General features: G+C 34.8%; 2 protein-coding genes and 2 pseudogenes across 2 annotated transcripts; 1 reads left to right on the top strand and 3 right to left on the bottom strand.

The window, feature by feature from the left end:
- Positions 1-5,753: 5,753 nt before the first annotated feature.
- LOC111013835 (Concanavalin A-like lectin protein kinase family protein) lies at positions 5,754-7,999 on the top strand. Its single transcript, XM_022288357.2, has one exon. The coding sequence runs from the start codon at positions 5,754-5,756 to the stop codon at positions 7,782-7,784; it is 2,031 nt and encodes a 676-aa protein (XP_022144049.1). The 3' UTR covers positions 7,785-7,999.
- Positions 7,970-13,402, bottom strand: AHG2 (Polynucleotidyl transferase, ribonuclease H-like superfamily protein). Its single transcript, XM_022288355.2, has 7 exons — positions 12,998-13,402; positions 12,722-12,852; positions 12,255-12,577; positions 11,319-11,432; positions 9,953-10,079; positions 9,599-9,872; positions 7,970-8,882 (listed from the first exon to the last, which is right to left on the bottom strand). Exons 1-7 carry the CDS (start codon positions 13,369-13,371, stop codon positions 8,090-8,092), a joined length of 2,136 nt encoding a protein of 711 aa, XP_022144047.2. The 5' UTR covers positions 13,372-13,402; the 3' UTR covers positions 7,970-8,089.
- A 3,580-nt stretch (positions 13,403-16,982) lies between these two features.
- On the bottom strand, positions 16,983-17,414 carry LOC148208690 (secreted RxLR effector protein 161 pseudogene; annotated as a pseudogene).
- Positions 17,415-17,818: 404 nt separating this feature from the next.
- LOC148208689 (uncharacterized) lies at positions 17,819-20,331 on the bottom strand (annotated as a pseudogene).
- Between the last annotated feature and the right edge of the window lie 2,146 nt (positions 20,332-22,477).

Here is a 22,477-nt window from a genome sequence, read left to right as displayed (position 1 = left end):
CCAGTAGCCCCGACTCCAAGAGTAGCTTGTCGGTGACCAAGGTTCCGATCTTCCGGCCCCTGGAAAAGTGATCCTTGTAATATTTGAGGGTATCGAAGGTGGCTTGAGCAAGCTCGGGAATCGGTTTGATCGACACTGCACAAGACAAAAAAGATTCAAGTTAGACATGAAAAAGGAAGAATAGAAAAATTCAAAGAAGTAAACGCAACAGCCTCATACCTAGGTTCCCAAACTTAACAAGCACGTCAAAGAAGGGATGACCTGACTCGTCCTTTGCCAGCCATTCACCTGAGGCAAATAACCACTTACCTACCCATCCTTTGATGGAGGTCGGCCCCTTGACTATGCCACCCGCGCCCTTCCTCGAGCACATATAATACCGACCCGGTTTTTTAACTATCCTTTTGGCCTCAAAGCACCCTAAAAGTTGGTCAACGCTTAGTAGCTCGGCCTCATCCTCGTCCCGAGCTCGCAACCAAAAAAGAATGGCTAAAGCAAAAATGACACCCCACCCATTGGGGGCCACTTGAGCAGGAGCCAGTCCAGTTCGGTTTAAGAACTCCTGGGCAAAAGGATGAAGGGGAAGTCTGAGGCTGTTCTCAAACATCTTTAAATAAAGAGTGAGCCATCCCTCTAGAGGATTGTCAACTCTTTCCCCTTCTTCCGGAATCCTAAGAAGGATATCATTTGGAATTTTAAACCCCCTACGGAGGGATCCGAGATAGTGCTCGGACATCTTTGAAGGGTACTCTCCAGACCCTGGCCCGAGGAGGAGGTATCACTATCCTCTCCATCATCTGAGAACCTAAAGTTCTCAATTTCTTCTAGCTCGGACTCTAACCTACGAGCTAAGACCTCCCCAGGATCACTTGGTTTGGGGGGTGAACTACTTATAGTTCGACCTACACTACCCAGGCTATCATTACTGGAGGGGGAAGACAAGAAAACTACCATGTTTGAAAGAAGAGTAAGAGCAAGGAAAAGTGACTGACCTACAGAAAGGGTTCGAGCTGGTTTCAGATCGAACTCCAGAAATTCAGGAAACGTAAGGTTTGACCTGAAGTTTCGGAACTATTTATAGCTAATCGGAAAAACCTCTGCGCCGTACACCTGTAATCAACGAGCGGCTAGGATCTTCTCGAGATCCACAACGACGGAATACTCGAGTGCTCCGACAACCTGGCAGATCGAAACGTCTTCCGCAACGGTCACACTCTCTCTACAAATAAAAAGTCACCACGTGTCCGGAATGGATTCGGATAAACTTCTCTGCCAGGTCGAGATCGAACCTGACAGAGAGGGGGCCAATGTTTAGGGGTAATGCATACCTGGGACATGTGGAGGACCCTTACTGGTGTTTGAAGAAACTGAATAAGAGGGATTGCCAAGGTCAACCTCGGCTCTGCCGAGGAGACCGGGTTCGCCCATTACGAAAGACTATGGGCGTCAAGGTTCGACCTGGCTGGGGTCCGACCTGCTCGGAACCCGACAGGTCCGATATGAGAAAAGACATATAACCGCCGGTCATGTGTACTGTCGGATCCATCACCTATAAATAGAGGGCTTCATTCCACGCTCAGGGATCGAATCTCACCTCGAGCTAAATACGGAGTCCGATCTATACTGACTTGGGCGTCGAAGCGCTTACCCTCTTGTGCAGGTCCACCCTAGTGCTCAGGTCGGAACCGGAGATCGGGTTCGAGCTTGATTCGTGAAGAATCGTTGTGCAAACCCTTGAATAAACAGTGGGAAATGCATTCATTGTTTTTGGAACGAGAAACAAACCCTACTAGCTAGAATTTTTGTCATCTTTATGTAAAAACATTGAAATAAAAGTTTAGAGAGATAAGGAAAAAAAAATTTGAAGGAGAAATTTTAGATAGAGTAAATATTAGATAGATAATTGAAAAAAAAAATAGAGAAAGAAAACTAAAAAAAAATGAGTGAGATAAAAGTTAAAAGACAAAAAAAAAGTTTTTTTTGAGAGAATAAAGTCGACAACAAAAAAAACATATTAAAGAAAAATTAGGAAAAGAAAAAAGAAAAATTATAGTGAGAACCAACTTTAGGAAAAAAAAAGTTCGGAATATATTTTTTTAAAGAAAATAAATAAATAGAAAGAGAAATAATAATTATAGTAATAGAGGAGTAAAGGAGAAAAAGATCTAGAGAGATAAATTGGAGATATTTTTCATAGAAAAAATAGATTAGAGATGAAAAGAAAAGCTAAAACGTGAATTATGATGGAGAAATGTTTTAAAAAAATATTAAATTTTTAGATGGAGAAAATTAGATTGATATGTTAAAAAAAAAAAAATCCAACCCAAAGTAAAATGGATGAAAATATTTAAATAATAAATTATCACACCTTTTTAAATAAGTTTGAATTTTACTGTTATTAATATTATGTTTACATTGATAATATTTTTGTAGGATAGAATGAAAATAAAGGACACGTGTAAATCATTGGATTTGGTCAGCCAAATAAAAGGTGGCATTGGAAAGCGGAAAGAGGGCAGGTTGGGCCATTTTCCGACTTTTTTTTTGTGGCCCTTTTTGTCTTTTTACAACGGCTATTTGATGGGCATTTTGGTCACATGGGGTACTTTTGTAATTTTCAAAAAGTGCCATTGCAGTCTTGCAGAGAGCACTCACTTTCTCAAGAAAGATTTTGGAATTCTGATTTTCATGCAACCCTCCATCATGCTTTTAGTACCTAAACTTTCCAATTAACTTTTTTTTAAGTCACATGTTAACATAAAATTTAGTTTTTTTTTGCAAAAAATATAAAAAATATAAAAATAATTTAAATCTTATTTTTTATTATTAAGTTTTAGTTTCGATATATTTTAGTTGCTGTACTTTTAATACTTTCAAAACGTCAATTTTGATTTTTGTTCATGTACTTTCAATCTACCTAGTTTCATTTTTGTACTTTAAAAAGTGATCGTTTTGATATTGATTTGCAAAATCTAGACACACAATTATATACCTAAAAAAAATTCTTTAATATAAAGTTATGACAATAGAGTGTAGTATTCCGTTGAAGTTGTGAGGTAAAAAAAGAAAGATAAAAAATATATATGGACCAAAATTATCACTTTTTAAAGCTACAATAATTAATATTTTGGAAATAAAATGATCCAGATGAACAAAAATGGGAAGTGTATACGGATCAAAATTGATATTTTTAAAGCACATGACAAAAATTTTATTTAGACCAAAACTAAAATATAACTTCTTAAAATTTGTAATAAACTAGATTTTATTGTTTTTTTGCTTTTAAACAAATAAACATATATTTTAGTTTAAATTACAAATTTTATCTCAAGTTTGATAGTCATGTTCATTTAATTCTCTTAACAATAAAAAGAATTTTGATTAGTTACGTATGCTTTGAATCATTATTCTCCATAGTGCATACCATATGTTTATTAATTAACATCTATTATCTATTATACTAACATGGATTAATTTGATACCACGTAACAGAATAAACATAGTTATTGGAAGAGAATCATAATTAGAAGTTATTGAAAGATGAGGAACGTAAATATATATATATATATTTTTTAATTTGGAGTCTAGATAAACCTATATTTTATTTTACTTTAAGAAATAGTTTTCCAAACAAATTGAATAATTTGAAGAAAAAAAAAGAAATTATGGGAGGAAAAATGATCTTTTTTTTTCATTTTAAATATACACTATATATTAAGAGAAGATTGAAGACAAAAATAGTAATTTTTCTTTTAAGTACTTCAACTTTATTTAAAGCTTGAAAAAGTGTTTTCCTTCCACTTTTATTGAAAACCTTACTATTAATTCATCAAAACATTATAATAATTTAAGGTTTCTACTTGACAGAAAATTTACTATTCCCTTTTTAAAATTACAATGTAATAAATTTTAAATGTAACAATTTTAATTAAAAATAGAATTTATACGATAAATTAGTTCAATTCAATCCAAGTCCAACTTAAATGTGAGGTAAAATATGTTAAGAAAAGTGAAAATTATGCTATATTTAAATAAATGAAAAACCGTGACAGTTTTAATAATATAATTTAATTTATACCATGGAGTAAAATTTCTCTGGAGGTTTAACGTACAAAAAATGCAACTAGTACAAATAAATTTTTTATAAATGAAAATATTAGGACACCTTTATCCTTATATAGATTTAGAAAATAAAAAATAAAATTTAAGATTTATAAATATGGGGTTTTTGGATTGTACAGACCGATATTATTATTTTTTTTATAATCGATTCAATTTTCTGCTTTTCTTTTCTTAAAAGGTTCCTAGAGTTCTATGTATACAAATTTTAAAAAAAAAATAAGTTTTTAAAAATAGATTTTTATTCTTCAAAATCTCTTTTTATTTTTATTTTTTCTAATGCTCAACTATTTTTTTTTTAATTTTTTCCCAATGTAACTTTTAATGCAACTCTCTAACTTTCTAAAAAATCTAAAAACCAAAACCATTATTAAACATATTTGGTTTTCTGTCTTTTAAGAGCAAAATAAATAAATAAACAAAAAAAATGTATTGGAAAAAAAAAACACTATACTCAGGTTGGCGGTACAAACGAGTACAAATTAGTCTCTATTTTTTTTTTAAAACTCGTACAAATTAGTCCACTAAAAGTGTGACTAAAATAAAAAATAATTTTTAATGGATCCCAATTGGGGTTTTATTAACGGACGAAAATAAAAATAAATAAATACTTAGGATCAAAATTGAAATTTTAAAAATTTAGAAACTGTGAAAAAAAAAAAGACTAAAAAATATAGAATGATAAAATAAATGTTTACCCTAAAATACATTAAAAATAATGACCGGTAAATATTTTGTTTTTAGCTTTTCTAAAAATAAAAATTGTCTATCAAAATTTATTTGCTCTCTAATCTACTTTCTGAAAGATATTTTAAAAATTCATGGTTAAATCTTAAAAACTATGAACAATTGTTTATAATGTTTTTTTTCCTGTTTGCCTTTTAAATTTATTTTAGAAGTTAAAAGTATTAAAAAGAATCCCTGAAAAAGAAATCATAGGCAAAAAAAAAAAAAAGTTAAATTATTCTTATGATTTGAGTTTAGAAAATTGGGATGTCATCCCTGTAATTGAGTCAAATCTCACCAATTTTCTCTAAACTATTTTCATCCACTAGAAAATTTATCAATTTTTCATTTTTCTACACCGCTCAAGACTTGTCATAGTTTAACAATAGAAACACATACTTCTTTCTTCAAAGTTAGATGTTCAAATCCCGGCACCTCACTTATGTTGAACTAATTTTCTTTTCTTTAAATCTGATCTAATACACCTTGTCAAATAAAAAACTCATAAACTAACCAAAAAAAAGTTAAAAACAAAAATAATGAAAAGCTATGTATTATTTTATTCAAATTATTGTACTCAAAATTGAATTATTAAACTGCAGAATGGACCTTCTCTTACTCGCTCACTAATACCATTAGTCAAATTAGAATAATTAATCCCTGACAGAAAAATTATTAAATTTTATTATATTCTCCAACGACGTCGTTTTCCTGAACGATTATTCAGCGTACCGTTGCCGACTCTGAGTCCACCCCATTTGTAACCGTTTGAGCTCCACTTTCAATTTCCCACTAAACAAGAACAAGAACATTGGATTCTGATTTCTGAAGCCTTTTTCAATTCAATCCTCTCTGTTTCTTGAAAACCCAATTCTCGGATCCTATTTTCTCCGCCATTTTTGGCCCCAATGCCCTCAACAAAGCTTCTCCTCTTCCCCATTTTCCTCATCCTCTTCCCTCCGCCGTATGCAGACAGTACAGCCTTCGATTTCGGTTCCTTCAGCCTCAGAAACCTCACTCTCGTCGGCGATTCCCATCTCCGGGACGGCGTCATCGGCCTCACCAAGGAGCTCGGCGTCCCCTCCGCCGGCGCCGGCGCCGCCATTTACAACAACCCCATCGCATTCCGCGACGCCGTCTCCAACACCACCGCTTCTTTCTCCACAGCATTCTCCTTCTCCATCTCCAACGCCAACCCCACCTCTGCCGGCGCCGGCGACGGCTTCGCCTTCTTCCTCTCCGCCTATAACCAGACCCTCGGCAGCCCCGGCGGGTTCTTGGGCCTCGTCAATTCCTCTCAATTGACCAACAACAGGTTCGTGGCCGTCGAATTCGACACTCGCCTCGATTCCTACTTCCAGGATCCGGATTCCCACCATGTGGGTTTGGACATTGAGAGCCTGATCTCGATCAAGACGGCGGATCCTGCTTCTCAGGGGGTTGATCTCAAGAGTGGGAAGTGGATTACGGCTTGGATTGAGTACAAGAATGAGAAGTCTAATTTGAAGGTTTTCTTGAGCTATTCGAGTTCTAGGCCTAAGCGGCCGCTTCTTGATGTGAGTGTTGATCTTTCTGGGTATGTTGAGGATGTTATGTATGTGGGGTTTTCGGGTTCCACTGAAGGGAGTACTGAGCTTCATTTGATTCGGAGTTGGAGCTTTAATTCTTCTGGGTTTGTTCCTGCCATGCCTGGAGGATTCACCCCTCATAATGTTTCTGATAGCTCCGTGATTGTTTCCCCAAACATTTCTATATCTGATTCTGGCAATGCTCGTCACAGCAGGCTCGGGTTGGGTCTCGGGATCGCGGGACCGGCCTTCTTTTGTGCTGTGATTGCTGTGTTTGGTTTCTTGTCGCTTAAGAGGTGGAGGAAGATTAGAACTCAGAAGAGCTTCAAGGCAGAGCTTTTGACTGGCCCTAGAGAGTTCAGTTACAGGGAGCTGAGGACTGCCACTAAAGGGTTTCACTCCAGTAGGATCATTGGCAATGGAGCTTTTGGGACTGTCTACAAAGCTTTTTGCGTTTCCTCGGGAACCATTTCTGCGGTTAAGAGATCGAAACATTCCCACGAACACGAAGGGAAGACTGAGTTCCTGGCTGAGCTGTCGATCATAGCTCGGTTGAGACACAAGAATTTGGTTCAGCTCCAAGGTTGGTGCGTTGAGAAAGGCGAACTGCTTCTCGTTTACGACTTTATGCCGAATGGGAGCCTCGATAGGTTGCTTTACCAGGAAACTGGAGAAGCTAGCTTGCTAAACTGGTCTCACAGATACAATGTTGCTGTTGGGTTGGCCTCTGTACTGACATATCTCCATCAAGAATGTGAGCAGCAAGTCATCCACAGAGATATAAAGACTGGTAACGTACTGCTGGACGGGAACTTCAATGCGAGGTTGGGCGATTTCGGATTGGCGAAGCTCATGGATCATGACAAGAGCCCAGTTTCAACTCTAACTGCAGGAACAATGGGATACCTTGCGCCTGAGTACCTTCAGTATGGGAAAGCGACCGAGAAAACCGACGTCTTCAGCTACGGTGTGGTTATCCTCGAAGTGGCCTGTGGGAGGAGGCCGATCGAAAGAGAAGCAGGCACTCAAAAGATGGTCAATCTGGTAGACTGGGTTTGGGGACTGCATTCTCAAGGCAAGATCATCGAAGCAGCCGATAAAAGGTTGAATGGGGAGTTCAGGGAAGAAGAAATGAGGAAGCTGTTGCTTGTGGGATTGAGCTGTGCAAACCCAGATAGCTCGGTGAGGCCTTCGATAAGGAAGGTCCTGCAGATTCTCAACAACGAGGCAGAGCCGGTGTTCGTACCGAAAATGAAGCCTAGCCTAACATTTTCTTGTGGCCTATCACTGACTGTGGATGACATTATAGTAGAGGAAGGAGAAGGAGAGTGTGAAACTCCAGAGACCATTGTCCAAATAGACTGCAACTAATTTTTGTGTTTCTTTTCTGCCTGATTGTTAAATTCTTTCATTGGTTTATCACACTAGTGTTACCATAATCATGTACTTTTCAAGTTTCTAGAGACCTGAAGGAGGGAGTTCAATACAATCTATTTGAACTCTATGCTGTGGTTTCTGCTTAATTAGCAGCAAATATAAAGAAGCCAATTCTCTACTTCCATAAATTAGACTTTCATTTCCTTTCCTTTTCACCATTACAGCATCTCCATCAATATGCAAATGCACAATACCAGTTTGCAGATAAATTCTGATACGTTTTTGGTTTTCGGGGTGGGTTACATTGAAGACAAGTTTAAGACATTATAGTTAGTGCAGCTAATATCATTTGCTCCAATCTCTGTCTCCTGTATTTCGGTGTTTCCATCCAACATATCAGCAGTTAAACCATTGGCAGCTTCGTGCATTTGGCTCTTAACTGTCTCGGGTTTTATTGACTTTGTCTTCCGATTAAACCCAACTGCCTCGGCCTGGTCAGCAAACAAGAGTTTACAAATGGGAGAGCTGCAAATTTCCTTGTATGCTTCATAGCATGCGGCATGAGTATTTCTAGCTTCAAAAAGTTCATAGAGAGGATGCAAAACTGATACAGGATCATTATGCCTCTCCAAGTTTTCCTTCAGCATAAGAAACTCAGAAACCATTTCTAGCTTCGCAAACTGCACAAAAACAGCACTTTCATCTAAATGGTAGACGCTAACGACATTGGTCGGGCCAAAGACTTTAGAGATGCACTGTTTGATCTTCCTTGCATTAATGTTGGTGGGAAATCCCCATATTAGAACAATGTTCTCGAACGATATTTTTGCTTGATGCTTTTTGGATCTATTAGACCTCAAAGACTCGGTTCTTCTATTACCGGTGCTCAGATCGATAATATCTCCACTGGCCCAACTCAAATACAGATGGTTTACATGATTCTGGAATTTCTCATTGTCAGCCAAAGTTTCAGAAGGTGAGCTACGTACGAAATCAATTCCAATAAGATTGCATGCTTGAGCAAATACGCATCCCGTCATAAAAGCATCGTACCCAGCTTCATGTTTATCTCCAGAGTTCCAGTTGGAGGATCTGCATATAGATTGAAACACATAACTACAATGGGATTTTAATAAACTACAATCAGTGTTAAATACTTTCAGTTTCTAAATAATTTTAGGATGTCACAATATGGATCTCCAAAGAACACAGCACTTATGATCAACAAATCAATGGAAAACCAAAACACATACATATACAAATGATCCTAAAATCCATAGTCCATGGTTGCAAGTTAGAATTTCACCCATGAGTTTTGGGTGTGTTCAATAAAGAAAATAGGCTTAAAATATATCAAATGATCCTTAATCTAGCAATTTAGTCCTCAATCTTTTAAAATTTCTTGGTAACAAAAACTCTAATGTATCATTAATGATTGTTTTGTTAATATATTTGAACATATAAACATGTAGCGCTTAGAAGAAATAATTTTTCTTGATGGGCGAGTCAGATTATGCTGATGGACGAGGTGGAGTTTCATGTGTTAGGTAACATCCAAGTAGTATGTACGTGCTCAAATACGTTAATAAAAGAATAATTTTCTGCTAGAACAAATTTTTGTTAACAGTTTTAACCGTTTTTTTTTTTATGTAGAACAAAATTGAGGATTTTTAATATATTAAGAGTGGAATTGATAATTTTTGTATATTAAGGACTAAATTGAGAAAAGCCTAAAAAAGACTAAGGTCGATAAGGTATATTTAGCCTAGAAAGTACTAGTCATCCACATTATGCCATGAAAAACCTACCTTAAATCATCTACTTGAACCTCCACTTGCACACCCGAGTTGAAGGCAGGACTGCTCTTTGAGTGAGAGCTAAAAGCAATATGCGGGCATAATACGCCCAATGCAGAGGATAGAGATGTGCTGGACTTCTTCATCCGTTGCTGAAGTATACTATTGCCATTTAATAGAATTTTGGTGTCCATGATGTATGGAAAGTGTTTTCCAATAGAAGATACAAATTCTTCAGCAGTTGAAGGAAGAGAACCTATGAATTTGCTGTGTATGTGAGCAATATCTGGTTAAGAAAATAGATGTGTCATCTGAAATGGAATTTTTAATCGATTATTGCTCATGAAACTAAGGTGAATGCCTTACCAAGGAAGCAATTATGACCGACGATCAGCTTCTTTTCCAATGAGAGAAGATCAATAACATGACGAAACCCAATTGCAGATTGGATCTTCATTTCAGCTGCTTTCTGCCGTTCGCTGTTTACCTCTTTCTGCATTCATTACGATATTCAGTATGTGTCATTAGGTGCTGTAAATTATTTATAATGATTTTTACTTTCATGTCTCTCCCAAAAGCATGAAGTGCTACAAGCAAACTTTTTAGACATTGTTTTCTATTACTGTTGACACAAATACACATAACAAGAAGGAAGCATGGCAACTCTGTGTCAGACACAAATTCGTTCGGATACGCTCCAAACATGTGCCCAACATACTAAAAAACGTGTCTATTATTATATATATAATTTTCTAATTTCCAACACAACTAGAGACAGCCGAACATGCCACTAGAAAAATTAAAGCCCAGTCAATGTAATCCCATGTAAGGCCAACCTAACAAGCTAAGAAAATAGAGGTTCTAGAATGGATTCTAATCCTTATATATTGATCATTCCTACACTATTAAGATGAGATCTTCATCCTCTAGTCATAACCAACCAAATCCTTCTATATCTTAAAGCTCAGTGAAGTATATTTTACATTTTACGTTAAATTTACATGTTCTAATCTACTTTGAATGCTTTTAGTGAAGTATATTATCCTTTTTATGATAAATTACATGCTCTAATCTATTATAAAGTATTAAACATATCAATGAGTACACATATATTCTTAAGAAAAACATGTCCCAACGTGTCCATGTCCTACTTTTTTTTAGAAATTGCCATTTGGCATGTTGGCATGTTTGTTTTCTGTGTTCGTGCTTCTCAGCATAACAACATGTGCAGTAGTGGGTTTCAATTTCACCCTTCATATTTTTAAAATTTTAACTCTACCTCTCATCTTCTAATTTGTTTTTGTAAAAGAAAATCATTGGAAATTTTGTTAGAAGGCCTAACAAAAATTAAAAGGTTAGAAGTAAAATTTGAAACTTTCTAAAATGTTAGGAACAAAATTATGACCAATTACATAGGTAAGGACATTGTATAATTTAGTTGGTCTCAATTTTGCCCTAATGTTATTCTAACCTCAATCTTTTAATTTCACTAGGTATTTTGATGAAATTTGCTACCGGAGGGTTACTTTGACAAATTAAAAAATTAAGAGCAGAAATGAAACTTATAAAACATTAAGAGGAGAATGTATAAATCAAGCAATTTAGTACAATTTAGCCTAACAACATATTGATTTTCACGATTCTTAGCCACTCAGAGCACTAAAGGTTTATGCAAAAGAACATCTAATAAGCACAGCTATAAATGCAATGGCATAAAAGGAAAGTATCTGACCATGAGCAACTCTTTATCGTCTCTGTAATCCACATACACAACTAATTGTTGTAAATTTGCATTGCCATTATCCACATGAACATAACAAAGATCCGTAAAATGCTTCTTGATTACCTGCATTTGTTCACCTTCATATGAAGCAACTTAAAGCCATCACTTAAGGAAACAGCATTAAGATATCAACAAAGAAAGAGGGAATTGCATGAATAATATGCAGACTGTTAACAAGCAACTAACGTGCTGCCAAGGATGGACAGACTTGATGAATAAGTGGCCAAATATTGGATAAAGAAAGGTATTTATGTCACAGATAAGGATGGAGCCAAGAACCAAGTTGCCCCTTAGTTTGTCCCCCTCTAATTTTTATAATTGAAAGATTATAGATAACGAAATTTTGCCCCCTCTTACCAGAATTTCTGACTTTGTCCTTGGGAGAAATAATTCAATGCGGCTGGTACAGTGTGGCTAGTGGTTTAATAATGTTGTATGTAGGAGAGAGAAACTAAAAATTATAGTTTCACCATGCATCCAAAGGTTTAGAGGGGGCAGCCACAATGTGGCGGGTGGTACGTTGAATAATTTCTTCCGGTGTTAGTCAGAAGTGGTTATTTTTTTCACATAACAAGAACAAGCTTCTAGCCACTCCAAAAGATAACCATCATCTTAGAATAGTAAAACCACATTTCCCCAACTCTAATATCTATTATATTCCAAGCTTCATATTAATAATACACAAACTAGTGCATTAAAGTTTAAAATATATATGAAATATCCCTTTTGATAATGAAAGCTTAGTTTCTTATAAAATATATATATATATATATGAAATATGCAATACAGATTTTATGATGACGTGAAAGATAATTATGAGAGAACAACTTTATCACCAACTGAACGCTTAAATGTACATTTACTTGAGGAATAAAACTATTTTACCAGCTGAATCAATCTTGTCTGATGAGAGGTGAAATCGTTCAAACAAAGAGCAGGACGCATCTTGAAGAAAATGGTTTGAAATGGTCGTTGGTAAGAGCATTCCTGACCCTGGAACTCCACGTTCCTTTCAGATAGTAATCTGTCCCGCCATTCATGCAATCTGTTCTTCATTCTTTCCTTGAATAAAACATCCGAAATGCTGACCCTTTTCTCATCCTTGATATCAGTCACATTAGAAGATGCATCTGACATTTCATCCCCATATGCAAAATCCAGGCGTTTACGTGCTGCATATTCTTGTGCTCTGGACAAATAAGATATTCCTGAGATTAATTACAATTCAAGTTCTCAAAATCCGAGAGAATGACTGAATAATCGTATAAAATGAATTCGATGAAGTCTCTGTCTATCGTTAAGAGAAAACTTTGTGTCCATGAAGTCAAGGAGAAACATGAAAACAAAACTACCTTCATGTATACAGGCGTTGAAATCAAACTGGTATTTAGCCAAGAATTCTACGGAGGTTGTCTGACAGAGGAACTCGGGAGAAGGGCCATCGACTTGAATTTCTTGACGCGGGAAAACAAAAAAATTATGCCTGGAATCAAAGAGCGATGCAGTGTGAAATTCAACGTAAAGAAATTATTTCTCCATCATAGTAAAGCTGGATGGTGGCTGATTTACATGCAATTTCGCATTAAACCAAACGAAATCCAAATAAAACAATGAAGAAAAGCAATTACGGATGAGCGATAAACGAGTTCTTCGTGGAGTCCCAGCGAAAAGGGCAGACGCCGAATTGAACCACAGCGAACTTCTCGGCGGAGTCCTTGACCTTGAGGTAGCGAACATCAAAGCGATCGAACTCGAAAGATTCGCGCCATGGGGCGCTGGTGATTCCGGTCATTTCTAGGTCAATGGCAACGAAGTCCGCAGCTCGGACATGATTCCGAAGCTCCGCAACCACTGCTTCGAAGTTGGACTTGGTGACATTCTTGAGGGGAAAACTAGGGTTCACGGCGGTGGCCGGAGCAGTAACGGCGGCGGAGGAGTAGGTTGCAGTTCTGATGAAGCAAAGAAGCCGCGGGAGAGCCCAAAGAGGGCGAGGCGTTTTCATCGCTGAGCCTTCCGGGGGATTTTTTCATCTCAGGGGTTTAAGAGAGACGATGAAACCTTACCCAAGCCGAATTGTCGTTTCAGCGTACAGTCGTCAAACGACGTGTCGAACTTACCTTCGTTCTTTTCAGTTGAAGGTAATAAAATTTAGGTTAAATATGTTTATTTCAAATAATTAAAAATGGGCAAAAATACCCTTTTAATCCGGGGTTTGAAAAACGTATTTTTTAATTCAACGGTTTAATCAAACGAAGTATAGTTTCAGAGTGATTGACATATATCTCTAACTAAGAGTTTATGAGTTCGAATCTCCACCCCACATTTTGTACTAAAAAAAATTGGAGGTGTGAGGTTTTTGTGTCTATTTTCTATACATCCTGATTAACTATGGATGAAAAAGGATAAGGGTGGCAACAAAAACTAGCGAGGAGAGAAGTAACAACGACTGAGTTTACAAGAGAGGAACCAAACAGTTAAACCACCATCATATCATGTTTCGACTAGTCAACTAATATTCAAATGGGTTCAATGTCCATTTTAAAACATCAATGACTAAATTTATTGAGATAAATATATGTTTTAGAGTCCCTATAGTTTGGATACTTTTATAATTAAATTTTGATTAGAAATCTTGAAATTTCGACTTACTCCTTAAAACCTTAGAGGAACACTAAGAAATTTACCTCTTTTATGTTGCCTTTATTTTCCTCCAAGCTTCGTTCAATTCACTGATTAGAAATTTAAATTTTTCAAATCGTTAGACTAAACTAAATAAATAAATATATATATATATATATATAAACCTTAAGTATTATAAATTTTAAATTTTGCTATGCTTTTTTCTTTTCTTGGACAATGTGCTAGAGATGAAAGTATTAAAAAATATTAAACCAAATAGATTTTGAAACAATTTTAAAACTATTTTGTGCACAATTTTTAATCTATTTTCTTTATAACTTGTAAGTAAATCCAATTATACACCATGGAAGCATGTCTTTCTCACTAAATATATTCACACATATCCCCATGACATTTCGTGGGGACTGAGATTCCAAACGGAGATCAAGTTCTCTACGGGAATTTTTTTCTCGTTCATTCTTTTATTTTTAAAATTACTTCTCAATTAAAATTTTTTTTAAAAGAAATTTCTAGTTAATTGTTTAATTTTGAATGATAAAATTTTGTTTATGTAGCTTAATACTCCTTTGTATATTGGGTGGGCAGAGAACAACATGATTATTTTTAGTAGAGAATAATAAGATTCTTTTAGTATATATATATGAAAAAGCGAGGTGGGCAGCATTCTTCATCCCCATCCTCGTTTAGGTGATAGGAAAAAACTTTCCCCATTCTCTCTAGTGAGAAATTTAAACGGAAATTCTCCACCTCTGGAGTCCCATTCCTGTGGGGAATTAAAATGAACCTCCCTAATTTGAGCTCTCGAAAGGAGTATAAGAATATTTTTCAATACTAATCTCACACTAGCTATAGAGGGGAGGAACAAAAGAGTGGAAAAAAAATTTCAAACTCTTGGAATAATAGAATAGTAACTCAAATGTCTTATTTATTAATAGTCAAATCTAACTCAAATATGTATGTATATTAACTAGAACTTCTTAGGACTCATTACTATCAATCTGAATCGTATTAAAATTTCGATGATATGTCCACATTTCTTTCAACATTTTCATGTGTTTCTAGGTTCAACATCAACATAAGGAGTAAATTGACATTTTCATAGTATTGCACAAAAAAAATCGACAAAATATGAAAATAACAACAATTATTGCAAATTTTTTATTTTTATTACATTTCCAAAAATATCTATCTACATCGAATGTTATCGATATTTTCATTGACATCAACATTTAAAATCTTGATTTGATAGTTTAGTAGATAAAATTTCTATTGACATCTCAAGGATCCATACTTTGATTTCTCATCCCAACTAAATTATATATATATGTGTGTGTGGACTATCACGAGTGATTTGGTCACAGTCTCAAATCCAAACCTAACATATATGTTATCCATGGGTCATGACTCAACTAAACAAGGTTTAGCCACTTTTTGACTTATATTTATGGGTATTTACCAAACTATAGCATATATAACAAATATTAGTACAGAAGATCTATCCACAAAGATCTGTATTTCTTTCTTACTTTTTGGCCGACAGATAGAATATGATAATCAATTTGAATATAACTCAACTGGTTAAGACATATATCTTTAATGTGAATTTTTCATCCTACGTAATTTTCATTTCATAGTGAAAAAAAAAGCAACATTTTTTCAATTTTTTTTCTTTTTAAAATCGAATTGGAGGTGCGAAGTATGAATTAAATACCAAGAAAGGAATAATTGCCTTTATTTTCACCTTTTTTTTTCTCCTTTCTTCTTTGTGAAGAGAATGAAGTGAAAAAAAGACAGATGTTTCCCGTGTATGCCATGAATCTTAGTTAAGACTTGTAAGTCATGTTTAAAAAGTACCTGTTTCATAGTTTTTCAAAAATAATACACATTTGTACTACATAAAATTTATTTGCCAAAAGATATCTTTTAAATAAAAAAATAAAAATCAATATTTTGTTATTCTCACGTGTCTTGTAGTTGTTTTCTTGAATTAACATTATCTTTAAAGGTAACTTTACTTGTATTTTCCACCATCGTAGTAGGAGTCAATAGTAACTTAAAATAGGCAAATAAGGTTGTCCTAAGGTCATGTTTACTTCAATGGAATGATAATGAAGGAATGTAATCAATTTTTTGATTCCCTATGACGATATTTACCAAATTGTGGGAATTTGAATCAAATGGTAGGACCCACACAATTTTTTCATTCTCGTTCCTAAAAATGGTCAATTTCATTCATCTCCTACACCGTCATCAATCTTATTATCATTCCTTATTTTGTACCCCACACATTAATTATCACATTTTCTACTTTTACCAGATCCATAACTTTTTATTTAATTATTTTATACTTTTTTATTTATTTTCCATTTACTATACTAATAATTTTTCTTCTAATAAAAATTTATATCACTTTTATTAGTTAATGTGATTTTATTATAAAATATTATAAATTTATATTTTATTATAAATTTTATTTTGTTATAATTAATTAATATTAATACATTTTTAAAAATAGAATTCATTATTATTAAATATTATAATAATAAAATTTAATAATATTTTATATTAAATGATAATGGTTCTAATAAAGATATTTTAATCAATGTAATTTTATTTTAATTATTCATTATTTATTAATATGGAATAAATTGTTATGATAAAAAACATTTACTTAATCAACAGAGGTAGAGCCATCAACAGGTAGTGCAAATGATACGGAAGTAAATAATATTAGTTCCGCTTACAGCCCAACTGGGCATTTTACTTGCAGGTAGGCAATGGTTTGGTTAAAATATCTGCAACTTGATTTTCTATTTTGCAGTAGGCAAGAATCACATCTCCATGTTTCCTAATTCCTTTAGGAAGAATGTTAAAATGTTTAGTCTTCCCACGAAACACAGGATTTTGAGAGATAGCAATAGTAGCTTGATTGTCAACAAGAATCTTTGTGCTTTCCTTCTACTTCGATCAAGATCAAGTAAAATTTTTCCCACCCATAAAAGCTTGATTAACAGTAGCTATTGCAGCAATAAACTCTGCTTCGGCTGTGGATTGGGCTACGGTTTCTTGCTTCTTCGAGCTCGATGAGAAAACACCAGAGCCAAGAGTACTAAAACAATAGCCTAAAATGCTCCTCATGTCATCAATGGAACCTCCCTCGACACTGTCAGAAAAACCAACCAGCTTCAACTCCTTGCTCCTTGTGAACTTAACACCAAAATCACTTGTGTCTTTGACATATCGAATCACTCTTTTGGCAGCCTTGAGATGTAACTCACTTGCACAATTCATGAATCGAGACAAAATACTTACAACATTCAAAATATCAGGCCTTGTTGCTGTGAGATACATTAAGCAACCAATTAAACTCCTGAAATATCCTTCATCACTTCTCTTTTGATTCATTGGAGTGCTTGCTGCTTGTACTCCTCCATCTAAGACTTCTTCAATACTTCCTTTGCATACTTTTTCTGGTAGATGAAAACTTCACCTTACTCTTGCTTGATCTCCATGCCAAGGAAGTAGGATATAAACCCAAGATCTGTCATTTTAAACACCTTCATCATCTTCAGGTTTAAATTTTGAATATGATTTGTATTGTTTCTCGTAATCAGTAGGTCATCAACATATAGTGAAAAAATAAGAATGTCAATACCATTATGCTTGACATGCAAAGTTGTTTCTATAGACTTTTCACAAATCCAAGTTCAGTAAATGTTCGTCAGTTTTACTATACCAAACTCTTGGAGCTTGTTTTTGTTCATAAAGGTCCTTCTTGAGAAGATAGACTTTATCTCCTTCACCTTCCTTCATAAATCCTTAGGGCTGCTCAACATAAATTTCTTCTTGTAAGACATGATTTGACATCCAACTGGAACAGTTACCAACCCTTTTGTGCAGCTATTGCAAGCAGTAACCTGATTGTTTACAATCTAGCAACATGAACAAAAGTATCAGAGTAATCAACTCCAAAGATTTGAGCCTACCCTTTAACTACAACCTAGCTTTGTGTTTGTTGATCGAGCCTTCAGCGTTAAGCTTGGCTCCGATTACCTTCCTGCCTTGAGGTCTGTCCACAAGGATTCCAACTTTTGTTTTTCTCTATCATTAACAGCTCTTCCTCCATTGTAGTCATCCACCTTTGATCCTTCTTTGCTTATGCATTGTCAGCAAGTTCTGTTGGGATTATAGAGCCAAAACAGGAAACCTATATCCTATTAAGAAAAGGATTTTTCAACACTATTACCAATTCCTACTGGGAGTAGGATATTGTTGACTTATAAGGATTACAATATTGTTTTCCTATAAGAATTAAGATATTTGGTCTCTTATAAATAGAGCTTTTATATTAAGGTTTCATTTGTACAGAATCCAAATAGAAGGGACTTGAGTGGTTGTGGGCAGTGTTGAAAAGGATTCTGTATCCAGTGGGTTTAGTGAGTGTTTTTCATTCTTGTACCTAAGTATAGTGTGTTATAATACTTAGAAGTTAGAGGGCTTTTGTTGGGACCTCTAGGGGATATTTTTGGGGAGAGTTTTGTATTCTAATCCTTAAACAATTATTAGTGAATTACCCACATCTGAGTGGAAGACTGGACGTAGCCCTTAGTGGTGAACCAATATAATTTGTTGTGTCGTTATTCTTGTGCTTTTACAGTTTTCTTCCTATTTTCATATATTTTGGTTGTGTTTGGATATTTCTGTGGAAGGGGAAATTATTCAGGGTCTTCAATTTCCCAACAAGTTCATACATAGCAACATATACCACCTTTCATAAACATCTGATAGTAACCTTATTCTCTCAAGGAAGCATTGTTTGGAATTTTGAGTTTGAAATAAAATGGTAAGAGCGCAAGTATACACCCGTCACAAGTAATAATGGAATGAGTATTCTGAGTATCGATCCGCAGGGACAAAATAAACGGGAATTTTGTAATTGATTTGAGGTGACAAATAAATGGAATGATTGTTGTTTTGGTTGTTTTGAAATTCAATGAAATAAAACACGGGCCTAAGTTACTTCAGATTAGCTAGAAAATGTCGGGACTTAGCTTGGGACACTTGGCAACTCTATTGTTAATTAACAACTACGTTTCTTAATATGCTTATATCTAAGTAATCTCAAAGTTTCTAAGTTCTTCTTAATATATGTATTATAACCTCCATTAGTTTTGATTTAAAAAAATAATTGCAACCTCGGGTCAAGGTCCTATATATGTCTACTTGAACGAAACCTTTATATCTAAAGTTTTCCTCTATTCGGTTTAATCCCTTACGTTGTAAAAACGAGTCAACATTCTCATTATTGACTATGTTCAAATCTTAATTAGCCAAATTAAAACTTAAACTTTATAAAATCAACCTTAAGTGATGAAGAGGTGAGACATTACCAATTTACCCTTGTTGTCCAATTCTAAATAATTAGCTAAATCATCCGCAACCAGGCTAGGAAAATGAATTTAGCTAATAATTTCACAGTAAAAACATAAGGTAAAGATCTTGAAAGGGAAACATGATTTGAGAAAGAAAAAAATTGAAGACAAAGATATAAATGAGAAGTGTAATTCAAATGAACGTTACCTTTTCTCTCTTGAGCTTAGGGGAGTAAAACTCGTTTTATTCCACTATAATAAGGGATCACAAGTCTCTCTTAACAAATAACGAAAATATAAAGGAGAACAAAATTGGAATTTTATAAATGGGGGTTTCAAAAGTACAAGTAATAAAATCTAAGCTGGAGATTGCTTACAAACGAAAACAACAATTGAAAATTAAAGCTAAGCAAAGACAACTTAAAGAACTAATGAATCCTAATATGTGCTGGAAAAGAACTTTAAAGAACTTGCAAATGATCAAGAAAAAGAGTGAAGCTTGATGCAGATGAAGAAGTGAAAGCTGGTCTTTGTAGGAGCCCATAGTTGGTTAGGACGGTTAAGAAATCCATGCTCCACCATTGGTTTTTAACTTGTTTGACTACTATTTGCAACCAAATATTCAACCTTCCTTGCATGGATGACACATGGCGCCTAGGTATAGCCTTTGGCACAAAAAGTTCGGTTTTTGTTATTTTTCCACTTTAAATGATGTTAAACTTTAGTTTATGCATAAATAGATCGTGGTTAAACATAATGCATGAATATATCCTCAATTGGGCACTTAAAAAAGCTAAAACATACAAGTTTTAAACCAAATAAAGCAAAACATTATAACTTTAATCTCTTTTTACCCTCTGAAACAAGTACAAACAAGTATCATCCACTGTTTTATTCTATCAGTCTTCTTTCATGCTTGGACAAAAAAACTTGAGTTTTAGCTGTGTCATGGTATGACCCTTCTTCTCTGCATCATCCTAATTCCACTCTTCATCATCCACGAAGTGAACACCCCTGCTAACAACAATATTTCCAATTTGTGGCTGAAAAATTTTATAGGCCTTGCCAACGTACTATAGCCTATAAAGATACCTGGTGAAGCTCTCCTATCAACCATGTCACGCTTGCTTTATGGAGCACGAGTGAAACACACGCAACCAAACACTTTAAGGAATTTTAGTGATGGTTTGTAACCATACCATGCCTCAAATGGTGTCTGCTCCTTCACTACCTTTGTGGGAAGCTTGTTTTGAAGAAACACGACCATATTTACTACCTCTACCCAAAACTTATTTTGGTAAATTCTTTTCATATAGCATGCATCTTGACATCTTCATGATGTATCTGTTGGGTTTAGTGCCCCGAGCTCGTGATTTTGTAATATATAAACATTTTATTTATTATTACTAAAAGTTATTGTTTTTCATTGCTTTACATTTCTTGTATTCGAATAAACTAAGATTTAAGGTAATTTAATGTAACTATAACATGTATATGTTTGATATACAGTTTATATGCCCGGTATATAAATTATATATATTATCGGTATACAAGTGGATAATGTTCCCGTAATAACCTAAATGGTCTGTAGTACATGGATAAGGTTGGGTACCTTATCCTAGTAACACTATGGATATGACCTGATTTTTAACAGTTACAAATTACTCTATCCAAGTTGTTCATGTAATGACATGCGAGCGAGGGTATCCTATATAATGAGTTTGTATAAGACCAGACCGCTAAATTATTAATCAATAGTTGTAACACTGTTAACTATTTAGATTAATATTTTCACAAGATGATCATGTAACTCGATCTTAATACAGAGTGAGTTACGTACTCCTGTCTACGAGGGATTGTCCTTTGATTTGTATGGGTGAGAGTGGTCTGGGTTGCCGACTAAACATTCCTACCATTTTGGGGATGGAATCGAGTAGGGAGTTGGGAACGTAACTACAAGAGATGAAATTCACTCATTCCCAACTTTAGGGAAGTAGATGAGTGTTCCCTTAAAGACTGACTTTAGCACTTGAACAAGGGGCCCACCCTCTCACTGGCTCGAGAGGGACTTTCAGTTATTGGTCGGATCATAACTGGGTTATTCATTAGAGAATCAGTGGTATTTAAGGTACAAGAAGTAATCGAGGGATAAAACAGTAATTTGACCAAACTGAGGTTACGAGTACTCGTGAAGGATCGACTTACTGTGAATGGTTATAACAATCTATTGACTAGCAGTGTTAGAGCCAATGATTAATTATTCCACAGTCCGGTCTTGTACAAACTCATTGTATATGATACCCTCACTCGCATGTCTCTACATGGACTATCTGGATAAAGTCGTTTGTAACTATTACAAAGCGGGTCGTATCCATAGTGTTACCAAGATAAGGTATCGAACCTTATCCATGTACTATAGACCATTTAGGTTATTACTGAAATATTATCCACTTGTATATCGAATGTATACTGTATATATACTGTATCTCAAACATACACACTGTATATAAATATACATTGTTCCAGACTTGTATATCGAATATATATTCTATATATATTGTATATCAAATATATACTGTTTCAATTACATTAAATAAACTTGAATCTAAGTTTATTGGAATATGAGTAATGCAAAGAAATAATAAAATAACTGTTATTAATGATAAATAAAATGTTAACAAATTACATACTCACGAGCTTAGGGCGCTAGACCCAACAATGCAGTGGAGACTGCAGTTTATATCCTGAACAATGTTCCATCAAAGAGTGTTTTCGAAACACCATTTGAACTTTGGAAAGGTCGTAAAACTAGTTTAAGACATTTTAGAGTTTGGGGATGTCTAGCATATGTGCTTGTGACGAACCTGAGGAAATTGAAACCACGTTCAAAGATATTTCTATTTGTAGGTTATCCTAAAGAAACGATAGGTGGTTACTTCTTCGATCCTAAGGAAAATAAAGGATTTGTATCGACAAATGCTACTTTTCTAGAAGAAGATCACGTAAGAGATCATAAACCACGTAGTAAAATAGTGTTAAATGAAATTTCCAATGAAGTTATCAATACAACAGCAAGAGTTGCTGATACTGTTGGAC

This window comes from Momordica charantia (genome assembly GCF_013281855.1).
Source record: "Momordica charantia cultivar OHB3-1 chromosome 10 unlocalized genomic scaffold, Mcharantia_2.0 BLBB01000010.1, whole genome shotgun sequence".
Classification (NCBI taxonomy): domain Eukaryota; kingdom Viridiplantae; phylum Streptophyta; class Magnoliopsida; order Cucurbitales; family Cucurbitaceae; genus Momordica; species Momordica charantia.
This window is presented reverse-complemented; position numbering and strand designations above follow the sequence as displayed.

Excerpts from the sequence above, each read along its gene's own strand:
- LOC111013835 (XM_022288357.2), top strand. The coding sequence starts at position 5,754 with ATGCCCTCAACAAAGCTTCTCCTCTTCCCCATTTTCCTCATCCTCTTC.
- AHG2 (XM_022288355.2), bottom strand. The coding sequence starts at position 13,371 with ATGAAAACGCCTCGCCCTCTTTGGGCTCTCCCGCGGCTTCTTTGCTTC. Across the intron at positions 12,578-12,721 it reads CAACGCCTGTATACATGAAG|GAATATCTTATTTGTCCAGA; the intron begins GTAGTTTTGTTT and ends AATTAATCTCAG. Across the intron at positions 11,433-12,254 it reads AGACAAGATTGATTCAGCTG|GTAATCAAGAAGCATTTTAC; the intron begins GTAAAATAGTTT and ends GAACAAATGCAG.